Below are 17,438 nucleotides of genomic sequence, written 5' to 3'. Positions count from 1 at the left end.
AATCCTCCTCCAACATGGCGCTGCTATACGAGTAGTGTGTCAAGTCTTTTATCAGCATTGATGACATGCGATGCAGTTACGTTGGAGGTTTAGCGTAAGTGAGAGTTGTGATGATGTTTATAATATTTTGATTCAGAAAAGGGGGTGGTGATGGGAGTAGTGTGTCAAGTCTTTTATCAGCATTGATGACATGCGATGCAGTTACGTTGGAGGTTTAGCGTAAGTGAGAGTTGTGATGATGTTTATAATATTTTGATTCAGAAAAGGGGGTGGTGATGGACAGAGTATCTGAATTAAACAGAACACTCCTACCCAGTCAACAGATCAGGGCTTGATCCATCACCGTATTTTAGCTCACTGCACCATCCCAGCTCAGAACCTGGCTACATGAAAATTAGTCTGTCCCTGGCCCAGTGCATCATGGGAACAGGGCAGACCAAACTACCAAGCCAATTCTTATACTGGAAAGGAAACAAGCTTCCGGGGACCGGTTTCTGGCATTACAGCCGTCTTCGGCCCGGCTTGCTTGAATCCTGATGGTGCAGTGAGCAAGGGACTCACATCTGAGTATGCCCTTCCACGCTTATGGTGGACAAAACGATTCAGAAAAGGGGGTGGTGATGGACAGAGTTTCTGAATTAAACAGAACACTCCTACCCAGTCAACAGATCAGGGCTTGATCCATCACCGTTTTTTTAGCTCACTGCACCATCCCAGCTCAGAACCTGGCTACATGCAAATTAGTCTGTCCCTGGCCCAGTGCATCATGGGAACAGGGCAGACCAAACTACCAAGCCAATTCTTATACTGGAAAGGAAACAAGCTTCCGGGGACCGGTTTCTGGCATTACAGCCGTCTTCGGCCCGGCTTGCTTGAATCCTGATGGTGCAGTGAGCAAGGGACTCACATCTGAGTATGCCCTTCCACGCTTATGGTGGACAAAACGATTCAGAAAAGGGGGTGGTGATGGACAGAGTATCTGAATTAAACAGAAGACGCCTACCCAGTCAACAGATCAGGGCTTGATCCATCACCGTTTTTTAGCTCACTGCACCATCCCAGCTCAGAACCTGGCTACATGCAAATTAGTCTGTCCCTGGCCCAGTGCATCATGGGAACAGGGCAGACCAAACTACCAAGCCAATTCTTATACTGGAAAGGAAACAAGCTTCCGGGGACCGGTTTCTGGCATTACAGCCGTCTTCGGCCCGGCTTGCTTGAATCCTGATGGTGCAGTGAGCAAGGGACTCACATCTGAGTATACCCTTCCACGCTTATGGTGGACAAAACGATTCAGAAAGGGGGGTGGTGATGGACAGAGTATCTGAATTAAACAGAACACTCCTACCCAGTCAACAGATGAGGGCTTGATCCATCACCGTTTTTTAGCTCACTGCACCATCCCAGCTCAGAACCTGGCTACAGGCAAATTAGTCTGTCCCTGGCCCAGTGCATCATGGGAACAGGGCAGACCAATCTACCAAGCCAATTCTTATACTGGAAAGGAAACAAGCTTCCGGGGACCGGTTTCTGGCGTTTTGTCCACCATAAGCATGGAAGGGTATGCTCAGACATGAGTCCCTTGCCTACTGCACCATCAGGATTCAAGCAAGCCGGGCCGAAGACGGCTGTAATGCCAGAAACTGGTCCCCGGAAGCTTGTTTCCTTACCAGTAAAAGAATTGGCTTGGTAGTTTGGTCTGCCCTGTTCCCATGATGCACTGGGCCAGGGACAGACTAATTTGCATGTAGCCAGGTTCTGAGCTGGGATGGTGCAGTGAGCTAAAAAACGGTGATGGATAAAGCCCTGATCTGTTGACTGGGTACGAGTGTTCTGCTTAATTCAGATACTCTGTCCATCACCACCCCCCTTTTCTGAATCGTTTTGTCCACCATAAGCGTGGAAGGGTATGCTCAGACATGAGTCCCTTGCTCACTGCACCATCAGGATTCAAGCAAGCCGGGCCGAAGACGGCTGTAATGCCAGAAACCGGTCCCCGGAAGCTTGTTTCCTTTCCAGTAAAATAATTGGCTTGGTAGTTTGGTCTGCCCTGTTCCCATGATGCACTGGGCCAGGGACAGACTAATTTGCCTGTAGCCAGGTTCTGAGCTGGGATGGTGCAGTGAGCTAAAAAACGGTGATGGATCAAGCCCTGATCTGTTGACTGGGTACGAGTGTTCTGCTTAATTCAGATAATCTGTCCATCACCACCCCCCTTTTCTGAATGGTATATAATATTTTGACATACAACTAAGGAAGTACATGAATGTTCCTCTGGCCCGAGTGAGTGAGGGCAACAGTATTGCAAGATTATGGCTATTCTAGTTGACAGAAATCAAGGGTGTTTTTTGGTAATAGGTGGCACTGGGGGGGGGGGGGGGGGTAATGTTTTTATAAATGTTGTTAATTGTTGATCGGTCCAATCAAAGTCTCTTACATTATATATGTCATGGGCATAAAATTTAATGTGGATCTCTCATATACATTTCTGCAGGAAATTCCAGGGTGTAGAGAACAAGTATTGACATATCTGGCGGGTCCTGATGAAGGTAGCTTCTATCGTTGTTGTCTGCCACCGAAAAGCGTTGACCAAGTCTTTGTAAATCCTATTGATTGTAGTGGCTCTACATTGGTACTAACCAACCAACCAATAATATTCCTCCTCGCGGCAAATAAATCGATAATACTGATAATAATCACAAAATAGTCCTATTATACAGTCATTACTAAACAACTGTATAGAAATAATGATTCTATTATCGTATATGAAAATATGGCCTTTATTATACTAGAAATACAGAATCCACAATTTTCATATCCTATAAAAACATATAGGGCCAGATGTAAGGAGCCGTTTGCAAGTCGCAATTCAAAGAATTCCGGCGTTTGCGAATCCCAAACGGTGTTTTGGTATGTATGAGCAAAATCGCAAAATAGGGAATCGCAAAAATTGCGATTCCTTATTTTGCTCAAGCATTTAAGGAATCGCAATTTTGCGATTCCTTAAATGCTATGCATCAAGCATTTTTTTGTGAATCCACATTAAGAAATCGCAAATTACCACCAACTTGTAGTTGGTGGTAATTTGCAATTTCTTTTACAAATGCACTTTTTGACATTTGTGAAGGTGCCAGGTGGCGCTCTTATGTGCGCCATATGCGCACACATGCAAATTTCAGGGGTGCAGCAGGGTGTCCTTAAGACACCCTTGCACCCTTGAAATTATTCTCAATTTGCGATTAGCAAATTGCAAATCGCAAAATGAGAATAAATTCCCATTCCTTCCTATGGGCCTCCTGGCCCAAAGAAATGAATGGGAAATGATTCCTTAATTGCGATTAGCAATTTGCTAATCGCAATTAAGGAGTTTTAAGAAATCACTAAAAAATAACGATTTTCTACATACTTCCCAAATTGCAATTCTCAAACCGCGATTTCAAAAAAATCGCTATTTGGATATCTCAAATGATGGTGATGATACATCTGCCCCATAGTCACAATTAGGAAGCACATTTTAAAATTCATATACCCATGAAATTCATTACAAGAAATCTAATTTTGCAACTCAGTAATTGCCTATCTATTGGTTGACTCAGATGTGGACTTAAAGGTATCAGTTTAGATCTTCCTCATTGGAGTGCTGCCTGGCTTTGATACCCAGCAGTGAGTACTGCTGCTAAGTGGTGGAGGTTGACGAGAAGGAAAAGAGAGTTTGAGAAAGGTCGCACAGATGTAGTTTTTGAGACCTCACAAGAGATGGCAGATCCCAAGGTTGTCTTGAGATGCCCACCTAATCAATGGTAGTTACACACTTCGGCAACCAACTTTTCCCTGATGTTAGCTTGGCTACAGCCGGAAGTGGAACGTTCTGCAGCACAAGAAGGAGGAATGTGTTAATCTGGGGGCACATGCCAGCATACCATTCCCTGCTAGGTTGATAGTGCTGATTGATGATAATCTCTTGTTCTCTACACAGAAGGATGGTGGCATTCACTAGATGGAGGATCTGAAATCCGATGGGTGGAGCACCGACACTACTTGAAATGTTATGATCCCAGGAAAGCTAGGATGTGCCCAATGGCTCTCTCTGCTGCCATATCCTGTCTGTCTGTTCAACCACTGAGACAGTCATATGGGCCAAGTAGTAGTTCCTGGAACTTTTTGAGGAAACATATGTGTCAGAAAGGGTAGTTAGCGGCCATCTTCTGTCCCTCTCTGGTGTATATATATATATCTAGAGGAGCCTAGCACAAGCTACAGTTCAAACACACTACATACTTTCTGGGTTGCCTGCGCTGATTTATGTAGGGAGGTGGCTCTAATGCTTTTTTTGTTGTTATTTTTATACTATTATCCAGTTTACTACATGGCTACGCTGGCGATCTTTTTTATGTATAGAAAAACCTCAATAAATATATTGGTTAAAGAAAAAATATATGCAGTGTTTAGGAACTCATGAGTATTTTTGAATCCCCTTCTGTTGAACAGTAGCACACCCTATATCTGTTCTTCCTCGATTTAATTTTGTGGACTGCAATATCCATGTTGGGATTTTTAATACTGAAGTTTAAATTGGCATGTATTATCCTGTTCATTGCTTGAGATTAAACATAATGCAATAACCTTACATGTAGAACACTCTTTTTCCAAAACATGGAGGCTCACTTAGTAATGTAAATAGAATGATTCTCTGTTCACTGTGGCTTGATTTTTTTCTGCCGTTTCTCTTCCAGGTCATTATGCCAGGCTACTGTGTGCAGGGAACAGTTGGACACAAGATCTTGAATGGCCATCGAAAACTGGAGATGGAAGGAAGGCAGACGGTAAGGTCCTTTATGTCCTCTATTGTGCAACAGATGGATTCCTGTTCCTATTTAAATATCCATCCTGTTACCCCTCCTAGAGCCATAAGCGAATATATCATGATGTTACTTGTTTCACTGGCTATATTACTTGCATCAGTATTGCTTGTGCGCATTCATCTTTTTACCCCACGGCCTGGACCTCACTCGCAGTCTGTTATTGTAAAACTCAGATACCCACTCATCTTCCCGGGTTGGGAGTGTCGCCTACCCTGATAGCCCTCCATTACTTTATAAATACCCTTGATTTCCCTTGAGAAGGCTCCAGTGAGTCACGAACTGTGTGTGTGCAGGAGTACCTTTGTGTCATCCCTTGGGCATCTTTGAGTTTTTACATCTTCATTTCAATTGTTCTCAGAGTTCAATAAACTTAAAAGCTGTTGTAAACCTCTTTAGGCTGATGAGTTATTCTGTACTGTCATGTCTTGTACCGTTCAAACTCCTTTGAGTATTTATGGTGAATCTTCTTCCTCTATTTCATAATTGATATGGACTTGAGCAAACACCGTGGGAAAGAGATGCTGAGGACACAAGGTCAAGGGACTCTGGTCCAGGGAGACTTGGTGGGGCAGTGGTAAAGGACCTTCAATTGGAATGAGTTGGCAGGATATTTTTGGACCCAACCGCTTTTTCCATTCATATAGTCTTGTTGCTCAGTCATGTGCCAGGCTAAGGGTGGAGGATACTCTCTCCAAGTGCTTGTAAGTTTAGTACTCACACCAGAGATTGAAATATACAAAGTAGCATATTCTTAGGATGTTAACTTTACGCGTTAGGAAAGTAGACCTGTTTTAAGTGATTAGACTGTATATTTTTGAATTTTCTCTGGCGCACTTAGGGCCAGATGTACGACCCTAGTAAATTGTGACTCGAACTTTGCGCTTGATTGCGATTCCCAATGTGGTTGCAAAATGCGAGGCTTATTAATATTAATGAGGCACTTGCATTTTGCGACCTGTTGGGAATGGCTGGCCCTCCTAGGATGTTGACCACCATGTCTGGATCTGCTTTTAAATAAAGCAGTTTTTTTTAAATGCAGCCCGTTTTCCTTAAAGGAAATGGAATGCTTTTAAAAAAATAAAAATTTAACTATTTCGTTTACATTTTTAAGGGCTGGCAGTGGTCCCTGGGACCGCTGCATGCCCTTAAAAATATTTTTGCATGTATTTGCAAAGGAAAGGGGTCCCCTGGGGACCCCTTTCCATTTGCGATTGCATTACCACCTACTTGAAGTAGGTGGTAATTTGCGAGTGTTTTTCGACCACATTTGCTGTGCAAAACATTCATACATGGCTCATGAGTCGCTATTAGGAAGGGAACGCCCCTTCCTAATAGCGAGTCGCAAAACCTATTTTACGAGTAGCTAATTGATTAGCGGCTCGCAAAATAGGTTTTGTACATGGGCCCATGGTTTTTAGCATGCGCAAAAAGGTTTAAAACCCATTTGCGAACGCTAAAAACTGTTGTACATCTGGCCCCTTCTGTATCTGAAGTTTTAGGTCTCGGCCTAGCGTACACTGCGCAGCAGTGTCGCGCAGTCGAGATTTTATGTTTACAGTATGGGGGCTTGAACCCGCCCCTCTTCTCCATTGGCTGGCTTCCTAAACTGAGGCCAGCCATTGGGGGAGACGCGCGTCACTCAGTTCAAGACGGGATTCCGGGTTTGTGTGTTTGGTGTTCTTTCTCTTTTCTTTCTCTCCTCTTCCCATTGGCTGGAACTTTACATTCCAGCCAATGGGAAGAGGATAGAACGAAAACCACGCCCCCGAATGCGAAAATGCCGGTGCTTTCTCCAAGGCATTCCTGCCTCGCCTCGGAGAAAGATGGTGGTGTGCATGGTGTTGTCCGACGAGAGGCTTGCGCAACAGACAGAGACTGCCCCCCACTGAGCCGGTAAGTTTTCCGCCCCCCCCCCTCATTGTGCTTGCTTTCCTGCCCCCCCTCATTGTGCGTCTGTTCCCTCGTGCCGCCCCCTCGTTGTGCTTAATTTCCGACCCCCCCTCGTTGTTCGTCTGTTCCCTCGTGCCGCCCCCTCATTGTGCAAATTCACCAGTTAAGGCATGAAGTGCAGACCTCTCAAGTCGGAGTGGTCAGTAATTCCCTCTATGTAGTTCACACATTAACTCCTGAAATTCCGAGTTACGTGCGTGCCCTTGGATAGTGCAAACGTAAAAGGAAGCAGGCTGTGGGGGCAGGCTGCGGGGAGCTGGCAAGCTCGGCCTGCGGCCTCGTCCGCTCTAACCTGCAGCCATCCATTACCAGCGAAGCGGCTCTCAGCAGCTCCGCAGTGCCAGCCCCTGCGAGGCGATCGATCGAGGAAGATGGCAGAAATACAGCGGGGAAGAGAGGCTTTTCGTCCATTAGGGCCGCAGCTCTGCGCCAATTAGAAGGAAGGGAAAATCATTACTCAGCGGCTGGCGGCTGGCGGCGGCCAGCCCTGAAGTGCTTGTTTTCTATCTAGCGCCACTCATTCCTCACAAACCTTCTCTGCCTCCACCACAACACACATAAGGGAAAAGAGGCCTGGGCACGAGAGACTTAACACCGCAATAGCAAGCCACAAGCAACGCGTGAAGCACGGCGCTGCACCGTTAACTGGAACTGAATTGTGTGATCTTGTGTTGGTTGATTGGCGCCTACGTGGTCATGGCAGGATGCAATACAAAAAACGCGCAGAATGTGAAATAAGGGAAGTCCTTTAAAAACAGTGGGGCTTATTTACAAGCCTGTTGCGCAGCCGTTACATTCCCCCCTGTTAAAAGTGACGCGCCGGCGGCGCAACAGGCTTGTAAATAAGCCCCTGTGTACCGCATACATTTTACTTAACTGCCAAGTGGTCAATAACTTGTCTTGTGGTGACATCCAGTCTTGGGCGTTTGTCATCTAAATCCATTCCTGGCTTTCCATACAGCCGTATTTAGCGTTGTGGGACTAACAGGTTTCAGGTTTTCATTTAAAATTACAGGCGTAGCCTGCGTGTCACAGCGTGGCGATTGCTATTGAGCTAAGACCAGGGTTGGCAGAGTGCCACCCTTGACACCGGACAGTTTCTAGTTAACAATATCCATCAGACCTACACACAGTGTGTCATCCTCTGGGTTGGTGAGAGCTCATAGGCTCTTGTGCCCACTGACTGCAGGAGATCTAAACACCCACAAACAGGGCACACATTCTTTGTGACTTCTTGACACGGCATGACAACTGTGCCGCATAATTGTTGCACCGTGGTGGGACTGCACATCCTGCATTCTTGAAAGTTACGTTCCTGTCCAAGTCGATTCAATGTACAAAGTCTGTGCTAATGAAGCCTTTCAAATCAAAGTGCACCTGCTGCCTTTTACTACCCAACGTGACACCCTTGCCTCTTGAAGCTTCTAGGCTGAGTAGAGTGTGCAGGTTTCAAAAAATAAAAATATTTTGAATAAGTACTGCAATTCACAAAGGGGTTCTACCAAATGTAATTAAAGAACCGGACAGCGGGAAGTATTCCTATATTTATTTATGGAAGTGCAAAGTTACTTTCAATATCCTCTTTTACATATGGTAGATGTGCTTAACATACGGTCAGTCCATGCCCTCCCACCTTGCAACATTTCATATAGTTTCAGTTCTGCAGAATAAATGTGAAATCCTACATTATAAATAAACAAACATAAAATGTATGTCTTGTGACAGTCATATATTGGAAGAATAGGAAATACATTAGATTTAAACTAATTGTAGTTTTAGCTTAAAAGTGCTCGTGTGGTGCACAAAGAAAGAACTCAGTGCGTTTTTGCATCAAACCAGGATCTACATCATAATTGTTAAAAAAAAAAATTACACATCTGCTATGCATAATTCACGTTTTCAATGTATGCCACATGTATGTTTTTAGGTCTCGGCCTGCGTAGGCTGCGCTTCTCTGTGTGTGTGTGTGGCTCTGTGTGTGTGTGTGTGGGTGGCTCTGTGTGTGTGTGGGTGGCTCTGTGTGGGTGACTCTGCATGTGTGTGTGGGTGGCTTTGTGTGGGTGGCGCTGTGTGGGTGCAAATGCAATAGGTCTCGCATTTGCGAGCGATTAAGCGATTGGCATTGTAAATAACAATTCCATTTATTTATGTTTTAAAACAAAAACATAAATAAAAATAATGTCATGAGCAATGCCAATAGCTCTAACTTTAACAATGCAGAGACCATTGCATTGTAAATGCTTGTTTCAGGAATGTTTCACGGTGATATTGGTAAGCAGCATTTAGATCATTTTGTTCCCTCCCCCATGAGTAAGTTGCTACCAAAATACTGTTTCAAGTTTCTAAATCAGAGGAATTGAAATGAAATGAATGAAATGAAATGAAATGAAATGAAAATGTGACTTGTAGAGCGCTGCAGCTGCCCTGAGGCGTCCAGGCGCTAAAACAGAAGAAGCACTCTTGAGGTTACTTTTAGGCATTGAATAGCAGGATTTTTAGCTGTTTCCGGAACGTAGTCAGGTTGGGGTTGTTGAAGAGTATTTCTGGCTTGGACAGTAGGGTTGTTGCATGCATTTCTTTATTCCCTCTCACCCAGTCTGTTCTGCTAGAGGTCATGGAAGTGGTTGGTTAAGTGGGGATGGTGGTCCAAATCTGTCCTCAGTGCACTTTGATTTAACTGAAGTAGCTAGCAAAACAGTCATAGATCCAGTTGATCCGCAGTCAGGAAGGCGTGACGATAAAGGTGTCGGTGACAGAGTGACACTAACAGGAGAAGAAAATGGGAGTGAAGAGGTGGGCAGGGACAGGCGGACAATGACTTAGGACAGGTAGGTATTGATGGGAAAGTGGGGCATGTCTCAAGAAATCTATTCGCCCACTTGCTATGGCGAGTCAGATTTCATCAGGGCAAGCTATTTTAACAATAAACAGGCGTTCTGTTCATTCACAAAGTGAATGAGCAATAATGATGCATTTAGAACATGGGTACTCACAAACTTTCTCTCGGGGGCCAAATTTACAGTTTGGTTTGTGTCCGAGGGCCGCATCGGTGGGGGGCGGGGTCAGTGGGGGAGGGGCGGGGCTAGAGCAACAACATAAAACTGACCATGAGGTTGATCACAGGTCCCTGCAGCGGACGCCTTCGTCCACTGAGCTGTCACGGCATACACACATCTCTCTCTCTCTTTCTCTCTCGGTCTCCCTCCCTCGCTATAGCTCTCTTTCCCTTTCTCTAGCTCTCTCTCCCTCTCTCCTGTCTTTCTCTGTCTCACTCCCTCTCTCTCACTCCCACTCTCTCTCACTCCCCCTCTCTCTCCCTCTCCGTCTTCCTCCCTCTCACTCTCCGTCTCACTTGCTTTCACTCCCTTTCCCTCCCTCTCCCTCCATTTCCCTCCCTCTCACTCCCTCTTCATCTCCCTCCATTTCCCTCCCTCTCCCTCCCTTTCACTCCCTCTCCGTCTCCCTCCCTTTCCCTCCCTCTCACTCCCTCTCTTTCCCTCCCTCTCCCTCCCTTTCCTTCCCTCTCCCTCCCTTTCCCTCCCTCTCCCTTCAATTCCCTCCCTTTCCCTCCCTCTCCCTTCAATTCCCTCCCTTTCCCTCCCTTTCCCTCCATCTCACTCCCCATCAGTCTCCCTCCCGTTCCCTACATGTCATTCCCCATCAGTCTCCCTCCGTTTCCCTCCATCTCACTCCCTATCAGTCTCCCTCCCTCTCACTCCCTCTCCGTCTCCCTCCCTTTCCGTCTCCCTCCATCTCACTCTCCGTCTCACTCCCTTTCCCTCCCTCTCCCTCCCTCTCCCTCCCTCTCCATCTCCCTCCATCTCCCTCCCTTTCCCTCCCTCTCACTCCCCCTCCCTTTCACTCCCTCTCCGTCTCCCTCCCTTTCCCTCCCTCTCACTCCCTCTCCGTCTCCCTCCCTTTCCCTTCGTCTCCCTCCATTTCCCTCACTTTCCCTCCCTCCATTTCCCTACCTTTCCCTCCATCTCACTCCCCATCAGTTTCCCTCTCTTTCCCTCCATCTCACTCACTCTCTCTCACTCCCTCTCACTCACTCCCTCTCACTCACTCCCTCTCACTCCCTCACTCCCTCTCACTCACTCACTCCCTCTCCGTCCCCCTCCCTTTCCCTCCCACTCCCTCTGTCATCTCACCCTGCCTGTGTGCCAGCTGGGGCGCACACAACTCACAGCCGCACCGAGCACTTAACAGGCCATTTGCATGTTAATGTGGCCTTTGTATTTCACCTCTTCTTAGGCCCCTGCAGCTTTACTCTGGCCATTGCTTGGATCGCCCGGCCGGCAGCTCCCACAGAGCAGCAGAGTCTCTCGCGCTGCTGCAGACACTTACAAAAAAAAACGTTAAACACAGGTATGATGTCTTGGGGGTCCGCGGGCCGCCAGGAAAGGCTTGCCGGGCCGCCACAGGCCCGCGGGCCGTACTATGAGTACCCCTGATTTAGAACGTCTGTTTATCTTATTACATTTACTCTGCATTCAGAGACGGAGGTCACAAGTTATGTCTACTTACATTTACTTTTCCTTCTCTGACTGAGAAGTTCAACATTTTTGTAAAGTGAATTGTCTGATAATCGTACTGTTCAAAGCGTGTAAAAGGAAAGGCAGTAATGTCAGGCATTTATTCTAACACAACATTTATATAGCTAATAAGTGAAGTGTACAAACATTTCAAAATCTATTTCAGTAGTTATGCACGCACATTTTTGTAATTCTGTGCAGTGAAAAAAAGATTTTTATAGGATGAAAATAAATCACAACACTTTACTTGGTGATGTGCAAATGATAAATATTTTGGTTGCAACCCAATTTGCAATCATTGTTTATTCACAACATAATTTTATCAGTAAAACTGCAGGTTAGTGGGAAATTTTGTGGCCATTTCAGTGTACTGTCTCTAATGAACAACATCTCTGATGGCAAAAACAATGCTTGCTCCTGTCGGAGGTGTTGTCACCTACGCCAAGCAGGATGGCTAGTAATCAGCATATCAAGGCAGGAGGCTTCAGTGGCCTCTGCCGCCTTTGATATGTGACTCCAGCTTCCCCCAGACAGGAGAAATACCACCCCCTGCCCAGGGTCTATTTGGCATAAGGACAGGTGGGAAAATGTGCTGATCAGGAGGGGTCTTCGCTGTCAGGCTAGTTACACCCCTAATGTGAGCTACCTGAAGTGAACACAGAAATGAGAATTCCACCATCTTGTTTTTTGGTGAAATTAGATGAACTGGGTTAGGATTATGCCCACTCCCTGCCAGAAGTGGTCATATAGGGGGTGTGGGCACCCCAAAGGTAAGTAGCCCATTGGCTCCTACCTTACACTCCCCTTAATGCCCCTAAATTGAGTATTTGGTGGCATAGCTGACACTAGGAACTCAGATTCGACATACACAAGAAGAAGAGGACAAAGAAGAGCGAAGAAGTGAAAACCAGCAGCTGACATTTTGGCGCCAAACCCTGCCTGCCTGCACCTGCCCCAACAATTGCAACAAACCGACTCATCCTGCTACTGTGTATCTGCAAAGAACACCAGTGGACATCAAGCAAATCACCAGCAATTTCCCTTGGAGTAGAGGAGCTGCTCCCCTGAAAAAGTAGGCACCAAACTGCAAATGCTGGTCCTCTGTTCTGCCCCTCCCCGTCACACCGACACAGTGGCCACCCAGGAAGAGGTCACCGTGCTCCAGAAGGTCAGATTAGACTCCCCACCAAGTGAGAAGGCACCAGCCAGAGCGGCACAGCACCAATTACCTTGGTACGGGACCCCTTGCAGCAACCAAAGCCTGTTAGAGTCCAATCCAGACTACAACATCGAGCTGCTGTCGAGGGATGTCCGCACCGCAGAGACCCACTTCAAGAGTAGCCCAGCTGTACTGTTTTTGTCCCCTCAACCGACGAGACCAACAACAGTGAGTGCCCGTGACGTATAAGCCCAGTCTGCCTAACCACTCTGCACCCGAGCGCTCCAGCCCGGGAAACCGAGAACAAACTGTGCTTCCTTGCTCCCAGGGCCCTCAGAACCGAGCCCCCTGTTGGAATCTCTCAGACTTGCCCCCAAGTTCCGCTCTGTAGCCTGTTTCTACATGCCTCCCACCCCCATCTTCTTTGGTGAAGCAAGCAAAGCTACCAACTCGGCCAGTACCTCTGCACCTGGACTCTCCAGGGCAGGTAAAGATGAACTGCTGGTGGTTCTTTGGGCCTTTGACTCCTACCACCTTAAGTCGTGATGAGGACCCCCAGAAACCTCTTGCAAGTAACTGTATGCAGTATATGCCTTTTCCCCCATAGGAAAGCATTACTGCAGACGCATTTAAGTGAACATTTTACTTACCTGTAAAAAACAATATCTCGTAAAGTAATGAATTCCGAAGTTCTTGGTGTTGAAATGTATATAAAAATGTGTGTTATTTTTCTAAATTGGTCTGTGATTTATTCTTGGGTGTCTCATTTATTGCCTCGGTGAGTACAACAAATGCTTAGCACTAGCCTCTGATAAGCCTAAACTATTTTGCCACACTACCACAAATGAGGGCATTTGGGTCTTTTACTTGTGCCTCTGTAAACCAGAAAGTGTTGCCTGGACTCTCTACACAGTGTACCTCGTATTCATGCTCTATATAGAGCAAGCTTCCTACAACAATGCCATTAATGAACTACGAGGCAAGTCAGGGGTCTTGTGTACCCTGTATGTTGGCCAGGTACATATAATACATGGAGAAAACATTTAGTCTAATAAATAAAAAGACTGTTTTTTTTGTGTGCAGCAGAAATGCTGAACTAATGCAGCTCCATAAAATAAAATATTTGCCTAGGATCACACAATTTGAGGCCGGTTTATGGGTCAAGTACATTAAAATGGGTCGAGTAGATTATTCAAGTTACTAGACCTGCAGGTCTAGTAAAATTCTAAAGATTTTTCTAGGCATGTGGGGGCATTGACAAAAGAAGGAGAAACTAACAGGAAGATTTAGTCAGTGATCAGAGAGGTTCATTGTGTTAGGATAGAGGGGGGGTTATAGGAAAGCTGGACAATGACAGGAGAACCGTGCTACAATGCCAAGATGAGGCTGTGACAGGAGAGGCATTTTTGAAGGATATTGACAGGACAGAGAAGAGGCAATGAGAAGAGAAAATGTAGAAAGTAAGAGTGAGACAAGAGAAAGGACACCGTCCTGTACCCTGCATGCCCAAGAGCAATCCCTCTGTGCCAAAAATGTCATAAACCTCCTGCCCCTAATCAACCCTATCCATGCTTCTGAAAGTTTTATACTCTTTTATCTTAAAGTTGTCAATGAGTACCACTTTACATGTTCTTAAGCAATCTGCTAAGTAGCGCAACGCAGTATACAAATATTAAGATCATCAAAAAATTAAAAAAGTAATTCCTGTCCCAGATTTATAATTCCCTATTAAGTTTGCCTGTTTTAGCTGAAAAGTGAGATAAGCAAGAAAAAGCACAAACAAATTTAAACATTTTAAAAGGGATGGTGATTGATTCTAAAAGTCTGAGATTGTTTATGGTGTGTATGTGAGTGGATTCTGTGAGGCATAAAAAATTAGATAAAGGGTGGTATAGAGTTGATAAATGGTTACTGCAAGAAATTATGGTGGGAGAAATGATCTTTAGCAAAATGAAGAGGTGGGAGGAGATGCTTAAAACAAAGGTGATTTGTTGGTTAGTTAGTATTCAGAGTCAACTGCGAGTGAATGCAACAAAATAGAGCAGAGACTCGTTCTGTCAAGTCATCATGTTATCTCAAATTGTTATTATTATTTTTTCCATTTCCTTTGCATTTCCACTCTTCTGCTCTTGTGGAGCAATGTTGATCTTGAGCCATAGGATGAATACTTTTGTTTAGATTGTTTAGATTGTTAGGCTACAGGGAATTTCAGAGAATTGATGAAATGCACATACCTCTGAAAGGCATTTATGTGGGAAGGTTTCAAAAAACACAGTTGATGGACAGAATGTAGAACAATGTCATACATTCACCCCAGTACAAGGATCTGGGCCTAAATCCATCGTTTTTTTGCACTCCACACCACCCTGGGTTAGACACTGGCTATATGCAAATCAGCTCTGACCCTGTGCCTCATGTTAACAGTCCAGTCCGAACTACCAAGCCATGTCTTTCCCAGACCGGAATCAAGCATCCAAGGACCGGTTTCTGGCTATCAGCCTGGATAGCTTGACTCCAGTGGTGTGGAGAGCCTGGGACTCACGTCTGAGTATACCCGTGCTCAGACGTGAGTCCCAGGCTCTCCACACCACTGGAGTCAAGCTATCCAGGCTGATGAAGGCTGATAGCCAGAAACCGGTCCTTGGATGCTTGATTCCGGTCTGGGAAAGACATGGCTTGGTAGTTCGGACTGGACTGTTAACATGAGGCACAGGGTCAGAGCTGATTTGCATATAGCCAGTGTCTAACCCAGGGTGGTGTGGAGTGCAAAAAAAAGATGGATTTAGGCCCAGATCCTTGTACTGGGGTGAATGTATGACATTGTTCTACATTCTGTCCATCAACTGTGTTTTTTGCAATTTTCACCCCGAGTGTGCTGGGTATACTCAGACGTGAGTCCCAGGCTCTCCACACCACTGGAGTCAAGCTATCCAGGCTGATGAAGGCTGATAGCCAGAAACCGGTCCTTGGATGCTTGATTCCGGTCTGGGAAAGACATGGCTTGGTAGTTCGGACTGGACTGTTCCCATGAGGCACAGGGTCAGAGCTGATTTGCATATAGCCAGTTTCTAACCCAGGGTGGTGTGGAGTGCAAACAAACGATGGATTTAGGCCCAGATCCTTGTACTGGGGTGAATGTATGACATTGTTCTACATTCTGTCCATCAACTGTGTTTTTTGCAATTTATGTTGGAAGGAGCGCTGAAAGGTGAATTAGTGAAATGTTTGCCTGCCATGAAACTGACACTCCGCTAGCCTTTTAGAATCACAAGCTTGCCATAAAACTGAAAACTGTCAATGTTCCAGTTTTTGCCACTAACCATTGTGCCTTGTGAGGTATGAGATTTTGTGGTAGACCAGTTCCTCGTAGACCGGTGGGTGGCTACTCTCTGACACTGTATTTATGACTGTTTTCCCAGCTGGAAGTGAAGATGCAGGTGGAGTACATGTCATTCAGTGCCCACGCTGATGCTAAGGGAATCATGCAGCTTATCCGGCAAGCAGAGCCACGCAACGTGCTGCTGGTGCATGGGGAAGCCAAAAAGATGGTTTTCTTGAAACAGAAGATCGAACAAGAGTTCAGTAAGTCAGCCTGACTTTAATAACAAAAGCTTTTGGGGAATATATTGTCAAACTGTGTGAATTACTTTACATTTCAGAAACCTTAGGAGGAAACAATTTGTAGAAACATGTTTGGCTTATACTCTTTGCTCACTTGCACAATACTTCCATCTGATCACAACCTCTTTGATTTTATATGGATTAATAACGGGAATACCCCAACATCTGTGTTAAAAGGGTCATTTGGCGACTGTTAAAAGCACCAAAACATTGGTGGTGGGTTCAAGTTGTTCTTTCACTTCCCCAAAGAAAACGTACAGAATGCAGGACGGATGCTAAGAATTCAATACCGAATTTGTCAGTTCTTGTAAGATGGTTCCTCAAGATATCAAAAGCGACAAGTCTCCTATTGATAAATGCTTGATGAAGCTGTACACTTCTTGAGGAAAAAACAGCTCCCTAGAAATGGATCCATTCATGAAATTTTAAATTCAGTTCATGTAAGTTTCAAAGATGCATCGCTTTTAAGTTTGTTGCTAAAAGAATATATTTCATCCAACTGAAGTGTCAAAGTGAGGGTAAAAACGTAAAATGTATTAAATATGTTAATTGTTTTTGTCACACATTCCTCTATAAAGGGAAATTAACTTGATTTCCCTTCATTAAAATTTTCATTTTCCTTGCAAAAATGTATCTTTTGTCTCTATCTCAAGTATTAGATAGAATTTAACATTAAAGCTTTAACTCCGAGATCTTTAGCTCCTGTTTATGTGTTTAAGATGTCCTCTTCCAATATCAGTAAGGGAGTGAGTACAATAGCACATTATAGTTTAGAATTGGAAATCCATAAGTATGAGAGCATCTCTGCCCAAACCAATATTTTGCTCACCAGTAACATAGCCAAATGTGCACGCTGTTCGTCCCCCACAGTTTGGATTAGCACATCATCTAACCTAAATCTTCAGAGACACACATATGCACACAAACTCTGTGAAGCACTTTGACTCTTTTCCTTAAGATGTGTACTGCTGTGTGTTGATGTGGCTGGTGAAATGTTTGTTTTCGCTAACCCTCTACCCTCCCTCATCCCCACCAACACATGAAGTGGTCTTAAAATCTTAATCTTAATCTCACTAGATTTTCTTTGACACTACTTGACATTTGCCACTCCATTTCAGATAGTTCTCAATTCACTCTGTTGTAATTTTTAGGTAATGCCTGAGCAGCGTATGCACTGCATTGTGAGGCATGCTGTATTCAGGTCGGGACTTAAAGCTCTGCCCATATTTTCCATTGGCTTGTCCTTGGCCAATGTAAACTGTAGCTGTTCATTGGTCAGTAGGCTTAATAGTCCCTCTTTAGTACCTCCTT

The 17,438-nt window shown here is 45.1% G+C and overlaps 1 protein-coding gene across 1 annotated transcript in view; it reads left to right on the top strand.

Moving 5' to 3' along the window:
* The window catches only part of LOC147665049 (integrator complex subunit 11), a gene marked incomplete at its 5' end in the record, with an annotated part of 148,194 nt that overhangs the window by 12,585 nt on the left and 118,171 nt on the right, over positions 1–17,438 (top strand). The window contains 2 exons of the mRNA XM_086949795.1: positions 4,734–4,823; positions 15,926–16,088. Of these exons, the coding sequence (XP_086805921.1) occupies positions 4,734–4,823; positions 15,926–16,088 (253 nt within the window). The remainder of the gene's footprint in view (positions 1–4,733; positions 4,824–15,925; positions 16,089–17,438) is intronic.

The sequence above is a fragment of the Lissotriton vulgaris genome, unplaced genomic scaffold (genome assembly GCF_964263255.1).
Source record: "Lissotriton vulgaris unplaced genomic scaffold, aLisVul1.2 SCAFFOLD_584, whole genome shotgun sequence".
In the NCBI taxonomy this organism is placed as follows: domain Eukaryota; kingdom Metazoa; phylum Chordata; class Amphibia; order Caudata; family Salamandridae; genus Lissotriton; species Lissotriton vulgaris.
Note: the sequence above shows the minus strand (reverse complement) of the source record. Positions and strands in the feature narration are given on the sequence as shown.